The sequence below is a fragment of the Rutilus rutilus genome, assembly GCF_951802725.1.
Source record: "Rutilus rutilus genome assembly, chromosome: 24".
NCBI lineage: Eukaryota > Metazoa > Chordata > Actinopteri > Cypriniformes > Leuciscidae > Rutilus > Rutilus rutilus.
In genome coordinates, this window is record NC_140228.1 from 21,054,911 (window position 1) to 21,063,135 (window position 8,225).

The 8,225-nt window shown below is 45.8% G+C and overlaps 1 protein-coding gene across 1 annotated transcript; it reads right to left on the bottom strand.

The window, feature by feature from the left end:
* Window positions 1-406: 406 nt before the first annotated feature.
* Window positions 407-4,698, bottom strand: LOC311283985 (uncharacterized protein; the record flags this gene model as incomplete). Its single annotated transcript, XM_084398799.1, has 5 exons — window positions 407-720; window positions 3,318-3,573; window positions 3,680-3,698; window positions 4,121-4,228; window positions 4,619-4,698. The coding sequence occupies 5 exons, from the start codon at window positions 4,696-4,698 to the stop codon at window positions 407-409; spliced, it is 777 nt and encodes a 258-aa protein (XP_084254925.1).
* Between the last annotated feature and the right edge of the window lie 3,527 nt (window positions 4,699-8,225).

Sequence of the window (8,225 nt, forward strand, 5' to 3'; positions counted from 1 at the left end):
TCTTCGACACGGGAGTCTAGCAGGTCCCGCGCCAATGTCGACGCGGAGCTTCTCCGCCTCCTCACTAAGGCGGTCGACCAACTGGGCCTCGAGTGGTCCCCACCGAAGGCGCGGACTCAACAGACTCGACGGGTGTTTTCTGCCTAGCCGCCGCCAAGCGCCTGCCTCTAGGTCAGCACCCTTCCTGCCTGAGCTTCACACCGAGCTCTCGAAGTCTTGGAGCGCCCCCTTCTCCGCTAGACTCCGCTCTCCGGTCTCCTTGACCCTCTCTCAAGTAGTCAGGGCCGTCGAGAAGGGATATACTCAAATTCCCCCGGTAGAAGAGGCTGTCGCAACGCACCTTTGCCCGCCATCCGCTAGATGGCGCTCAAAGTCTGCCCTGCCGTCCAAAGCCTGCAGGACCACATCAGCTCTCGTCGACCACGCCTTCGCTGCCGCCGGCCAGGCTGCTTCCGCCCTGCATTCGATGGCTGTGCTCCAGATCCTTCAAGCCGATCTCCTCCGCGAAATGGATGAGAAAGGCCCGGACCACGCTGTCCTGACGGACCTGCGCAGCGCGACGGATCTCTCGCTTCGCCCTACAAAGTCCGCGGCACAATCCATCGGGAGATCCATGGCTTCGCTCACCGTCACCGAAAGACATCTTTGGCTGACGCTCGCGGATATGAGCGAATCTGAGCGCTCCGTGTTCCTCAACGCCCCGCTCTCCCCCACCGGTCTCTTCGGCCCAGCGGTAAGCGGGTTGTGGATCGTTTTTCGGAGGTACAGAAGGCGTCGCAGGCTATGAATCTCTTCCTGCCCCGCCGCTCGAGCTCAGCTGCAGGCCGCTCTCAGAATCAGACTCCTGCACGCAGCTCGTCACAGCGCTCTTCTCAGCCTCCGTCTTCACAGCGACGACAGGGCGGCCGCCCTAGATCGCGCTCGACCAGCCGTCACAGACCGCCTCCCCCTCGGGGACCCCGGCCCAAGATAGCGCTGAAGCCCGAGCCCGCGAAGTCCTCCTAGCAACCGCAGGGAGGAAAAGATGGCTGAGTCCCGCCGCGGCCGGACCGCCATCAAAGCGCCCACCTCTGTAAGTCCCCTTAGAAAAGGCTACTGCAGCAGTGTACACCGCAGCCAACGAGTCAGTTATACAACTCGCTCGCCTGCACACAAACGCCGTTTTTACGGCGACCCAGAGAAATCTCAAAAAGAGTGTAATGTCTGGTTATCCGGCTCACGCCGATGGTGTTATGAGTGTAGAAAATGTGCCCACATCTCTGTGTTCACCCCTACACACAAGCACGATCCCCCCGGTACCTCCCACAGAGCGCACTCTCATAAAGCGGGCACGCGCCGCTCGAGTGCTAAGTGTAGGAAATGTGCCCACGATCCCATGCCCACACCTACCCACTGCCCGCTCTGTTACACAGTTGTCCCGGGGTTCAGATCCTTTAAAGCTCCCAAACACTGGCCGTGTTGCGTATGTAAGCCCTGTGCCCACTCACGAGCGCGCACACTTACCAATACGCGCCGCCCCATCCTCTCTGATAAAGGTTCCCCATCCCGCGCAGTGCGGCGATCTGAACCCAGAGACCATTCGACCCCTAGCTATGCGTGCGAAAGCATGGGAAGCGATTCCGGGCGTGTCAGAATGGGTGCTGAATACTATAAAGCAGGGCTATTCGCTACAATTCGCTCGCCGTCCCCCGCGCTTTCGAGCACGGACCGAGACGAGAGTGAATACAGAAGTAGTGCACCTACTTCAGGCAGAAATAGCAAAGCTGCTGTGCAAGGGGGCTATAGAAAAGGTGCATCCTTCTCTGAGCAAAACGGGCTTTTACAGCCGTTATTTCCTCGTACCCAAGAAGGACGGAGCTCTAAGACCTATTTTAGATCTGAGATATTTGAACAAAGCTCTCATGAGACGGCCGTTCAAAATGATCACAACCAGACAAATCCTCGCGCAAATTCGCCCGAGGGACTGGTTTATCTCTCTCGATCTGAAAGACGCATATTTTCAGATCCAGATTATACCCCGTCACAGGCCATTCTTGAGATTCGCCTTCGACGGTCAGGTATATCAATACACCGTCCTGCCGTTCGGCCTGTCTTTGACACCCCGTACATTCACGAAGTGCATGGACACGGCTCTCGCTCCCCTGAGAAGGCAGGGGATGCGGATATTGAACTATCTGGACGACTGGCTGATACTGGCGCAGTCAGAGACAGAGCTCATGTCTCACAGAACAGCGCTCCTCAGCCATCTGGAAAGCCTGGGTCTCTCGGTCAACTGGACCAAGAGCTCATTACTGCCCAGTCAGTCAATTTCCTTTCTGGGAATAGAACTGGACTCGGTGGCTATGACGGCCAGATTGTCAATGCAGCGCGCGCGCCGCATTCGACATCTCGTCGCGTCTTTCCACGCAGGCAGCCGGGTCCCGCTGAGAACATTTCAGAAAATGTTGGGCCATATGGCATCAGCTGCAGCTGTGCTCCAGCTGGGCTTACTGCGCATGCGCCCGCTACAACGCTGAAGAGAAGAGGGAACGAGTATTGCGTAACCCGCCGTGCTCGCGCCACAAGCTCATTCGCTTCATTGACGAAAACCAGTGAACCAGCCTCCGAGCCTTCCTTTTATACGCTTAACCACGCCCCTTCTGGCGGGCTGTGACGCGTGACTCATTGGGCGTGACGTCACGCCAGGCTCAGTGGTAGGCTGCTGCAGTTGCCGCAGGGCAGCCAATGAGCACGCTAGATAGCCTGCTCTAGGTCTGACTGCTGCTGCACTGCGTTGACAAGATTATAAAAATTAAGGATCATTTTTGGCTTCATATCTCGAGAAAAGATGACTTTACCCGTAGCGTAAGCAACTTACGCAATACTCGTTCCCTCTTCTAGAGAGAACAGAGGTTACGTTAGGTAACCGATTACGATTTATACATCTGTCTGAAGACTCTTGATATATAATAGTGTAATTTTTTTTTGCACTGAACAGAATACTTTATTAATAACACTTATAGTGTAATCCAATGGAATTAAATCAACACCAGGGGTGTTAAAACCCCATAGTGTAAAACTTGAACAACAATTGTAAGTGTAACACTTTACACTCGGAGTGTAATTTTTCTACACTGAAAGGTGCTATATTAACACTCTAAATTCAACACTACAAACAGTGTACTTTTTACACCAGATAGATTGGGACCATATATGATCCAGAGTAGTGTTAAAATGAACACTTTAAGTGTTAATTTGACACTGCGTTTTTTACTGTGTAGGAAGTCAACAAAGAACATAAAATACACAAAATATTCAATGTAATATTTTTATTTTACCCGAGTAGCATTCAAGGTTGTCTTTCAGCTCTTCGTTGATGAGATTTTTCTCCTTCAGTTCCTCCAGAAGAGCCCGCATGTTCATCTTGGCTCTATTTTCTCTCCTCAAGGCATTACACTTCTCCTGCTGCAGTTTCCTCGCTCTCGCTGAGGCTTCTTCAAGTTTGGCCTTTATAGCCTTAGGGCAAGCAGGCAATGCATACAAGTGGTCAGTGGCCTGCCACTTGCGGCTCAAACTCCTCTCTCCAGTGGCTCCCTGTTGTTTTGCCAAAATATACAAATAAATAATAGTAATATGGAAATTAATAAGTTACTTTTTTAACAATTCAGTCTTCACTTTTCAATTCTGTGAGCCTAAATACATGTTTAGGTTCTCCAATTCTCCAACAGAAAACACAACAGCATACATTTAAGAAATTGTATAGGCTTGTCCACTTATAAGGCAAAAATATGTTTTGTGGCTCTGGACAAAAATGGCTCTTTTGATTGTAAAGGTTGCCTACCCTGGGTTTAGTTTCAATGTTCACACGTTTATTCATTCAAGTGTATGAGCGACGGAGCAAGTGAGATAGCCAGTAGTTCTCAAACTTTTTACACAGACTACCACCTCAAATAATATTGGGCTCTTAGACTACTAACACCATCATAGACCTTTCTGGGTACCACCAAGATAGAGGACTTAATATAACAAGCCACATGATTCTCTCATTTGTTTGTAACAAGCCATATATGATGCTCTCATTTGTTTGTAACAAGCCATATGATGTTCTCATTTGTTTGACATTCCACATGCAAACACTCACAACATCAGGTTGAGCTCAATGCAGAGCAGTGTCCTGTCAGAGGCAACAAAACCGTCCCTTCTTAGGGCAAGTTCCCACTGCCTCCTCATCTTTCCGGTTTTGGGAAACCTTAAAAATGTGAGAAATGTACCCAGATATATAAATTATTGTCAACATTTCCAACCCTTTTTTCCTTCTTTCAACATTAAGGGTAAGGACAAAAATACACACCTAAATTATCATATGTTTGGGGTAATTGTATGTATGTATGTGTGCATGTATGCATGTATGTACTCTAGAATAAGACAACCACACTAAACTAGTAATAAAAAGATGTCCAAAAGAAACATTCAGCGATTGTGTAAACAAACTTCTAAAAAGCTTTGGGTCAACAACAATCTTGTAATACTATTATGTCATAGCCCCGCTGTTCCTGTGTAACAGGACCTGTATTGTACATACATCCACTAAGTAACTAACGATTATCCCAAATATAATCATAATATTGTCATATCTTACAGGTGGAAGGTGATCCCATGGGCTCTCGGTTTGAGACTACGGCGATTGGAGCATCCGTAGGCTGCACAAAAGTCTGGCATCTTCTCTTATAAAACCAGCAATTTCCTGTATCATAATGTAAGATGTTTTTAACAAACCAAACCAATTGGAAATCATGTGCAACTTAAGTTATATTGAAAAGAAAGAGCAATTCTGCCTCTCCCACTGATGTAAAATTGCTGGGTAGCAGCTAAACTGTAACGTTAGCTGCTACTAGGTCTCACTCAAAGCTTCTTGTAGATAAACAGCTTCTTGTAAGCTAGGCTAATAACTACAACCACACTCACAGCTTCTTGTTATTAGCCAGCTAATAACTACAACCACATCCACAAAGATTGTAATTTTGACAAAAGATTAGTTGTCATAAAATTGTTATTGGTGTCATTAAAACCTATATAACTGAACAGCTCGATTGTGGTCTCAGCCTTGATAACTTGTGCAAGTAGCCGTGATACAACTATGCTGCACGATTAAGTCGTTTTTCAAAAAGAAAAGCTGCAATTTCAAAATGTTCAAGCATCCAGAATTATAGCCACGTTAATAACGTTTGTAAGAAACCAAACCGTTTGTAAATCCGTGAAGATTTCAGCGAGTATTTGTGTTCGTGCAGATCACTCACCTTACATCAGGTACCACAGAGCCCACCAGAAAGCTTGCCTGTGACAAGATGGCCGCCGGTAATGACATTAGAGACTCCGCCGTAAGACATCTAGCCTTTATTATGTATATCTATGGTTACATCTACATGGTTTTCTGACAATTTTTTTTTTTACTTTTCATGTAAAATTGTTGAAGTATGTTCATGGGTTTCAAAAGGAATTCCCATTGATGTCAATTGAGAAACATTACTTCTGCGAACTTGTGTGTGTAAAGAAATGTTTAGTTGATGTGCTTTAACTAATTAATGATCAGAAAATTGTATATATGTTATAGTGAAAAACAAAACAAAAAACAAAACAGAGTTGAACAGATTTATTTGTGCGTATTTAGTATGCTCACCTGTACTGATGTTAATTAGCTAAGCTAACACGTGTAGGAATATGTGAGTGATGCTTTTGCGATTTAATTTACTCGTGAGGAGTTTATTGAATGACAAGCATATGTGAATCTTGATAGATGTTAACTGTGAATTGTGTTTTGTGTAGATTGTTTTTTTTGTTGTTGTTGTTGTTGTTGTTGTTGCCTGATTCCATCCTGTGACATGATGAACTGTGAGCTATGGAGGGCCAGACTGTAATTTGATGAAGGGCCTACTGTGTGTTCTACTGACGTTCAACCCAGACCTGTTTGCATCGTGAGATACATTAATTTTACACTACACACACATCAACTTGCGAAGGAACCAGGAGGACTTGTGGTTCTCCATTCTAATGGAGAACACTTTATTTTATTTCTTTTCAATTTTTTTGATTCTTGGACCTGTCATGCACAACCTTGACTAAATATTGCTTTTCTCCATTTCCGATAGTGCTGTGTTGGAACGAGACATCAATACATTAACTTGTTCTTGTAGTATTTGGGTACTAAACGTTCTGTGTACAATAAATGTGCTGGCTGTTAGCTGATTCACACTATTTGGCCCAAAGTTTATTTTTATCCTCCTAAGAGTCGAACCTAGCCCTATACTTATACATATTCAGAGTGATACAACACTTATGGTGTTATATTGACAACTGTTACAGTGTTACATTCACAAAAATGTAAATTGAAAATTGTATCATGTAGCCTAGAATTCTTGCTTCAAAACTATGTGGAAATCCTGCCCACTTATTCACAACACCCGCGAAGACAAAAACCCTCTGTCTAAGAATGGCCACATCAGGTAGGACTGTGAGGGAACTGGAATAAAGAATCTGGAGATATTAGAATGACTTTTTGATTGTTTGGATTTATTTACAACACAACATAATCCAAAGAAACATACCGATGTACAAAAAGGCACATTATTGAGCACAATGATCTAAACAGAGAGACTCAAACAGTTACACACCTTTGTGTCATTCCTGAAACAGTTCCTGTTCAACATACCTGTCATTTACAAGGTGTTTGCCTTTTTATTTTACCATGTTCATGTACAGAGACTCATGTGAATGTTTAAGTCAGCAGGACTCATCAGTTCCACACAGTCGGGTGATCAGTCTGGTAGTAGAGACGTCTTCCACTGGTGATGCGGGTAGTGTGCAGTGGGAAGGGCGACAGAGTTGCGATCCAATAGTCGCTGCCACACTGGGCTGGAGGATGCTGAACTTCGGTTGCGCCAAGGAGGTCCTTAAAGAGTGGACTGGGCAGCGGGGTAGGATGATTCTTCACAGGTTTTTTTGCAGACTGGCTGCATCACTAAGGAGCCATGTGGGACAGGCAGAGTCTGCCAAAGCAGTGGTCCTTTGTGGACTGGGCTGCGCTGCTGGAGGAGCCATAAGGGTCAGATGAGGTCACTCAATGCTGGGGCACTTTTGCAGCTAGAGTACAGCCAAAAGCAATAGGTTTTGCTCGCAAAAGCTTAACCTCACCTATCTGTAGTCTCAGCTCTTTCAAATTTGTCGGCCATGGCGAAGTTTTTAGAGCTTCAATCTTAGCTGGGTCAGTCTCTACCCCGTATACAACACTTTGTATTTCGGAAATTGAATTCCCAGACGATCAAAGACACATACGCTCTGCCCAATCTAGAGGAATTACTCACAGGCTCAGGGTGGTTCTCAGTGCTTGATCTAAAATCTGGGTTCTACCAGATTGAAATGGAAGAGGCTGATATGTGCAAGACTACTTTTGTATGCCTTCTTGGATTCTAATCTAGATATTTTCTGGGGAATCACAAATGCACAAAGTACGTTCAAGAGATTAATGGAGCAGTGCATGGGTGATCTTCACAGGAAACAAGTACTAGTCTTTATTGTTGACCTGATAGTCTTCTCAAAGATCTTAGAAGAGCATGAGTCACGGCTGGTACAGGTCCTCAACCGACTTAAAGGGTATTGTTTGAAGTTGTCGCCTGAAAAATGCTATTTCTTCCAGACATCGGTCAAATATTTGGGGCATGTTGTCACCATGGCCGACAAATTTGAAAGAACTGAGACCTTTCTTGGGCTTTGTGTGGGGTACTACAGAAGGTTTGTGTGTGACTACTCAAAGATAGTCAAACCTCTCACGGGACTTACTGAAGGGTACCCTCCATTTCGTTGGGGCCGCAGTGGGAAACGGCAGGGGGGTGAGTACTTCGATACCAAAGAGCAGTTCGGTGATCGGTGGACTGTTACATGTCAGAATGCCTTTGATGCCATAATTTCTAAGCTAACATCTGCTCCTTTCCTGGGATTTGCTGCCCCCAAGCTCCCGTATATACTTGACACCGATGCCAGTACTATGGGGCTTGGTGCGACATTGTACCAGGATGGACAGATGCGGGTAATAGTGTTCACCAGCAGGGCTGACAAGGAGTGAGGCAAAATACCCTGCACATATGCTTGAATTTTTGGCATTAACCCTCTGGCGCCAGCATGATCACCTCGCTTTTTTTCTTATCTGTGCGAAAGAGACTCAAATAACTCAGTTGATTTTTGTCATGCAGGCA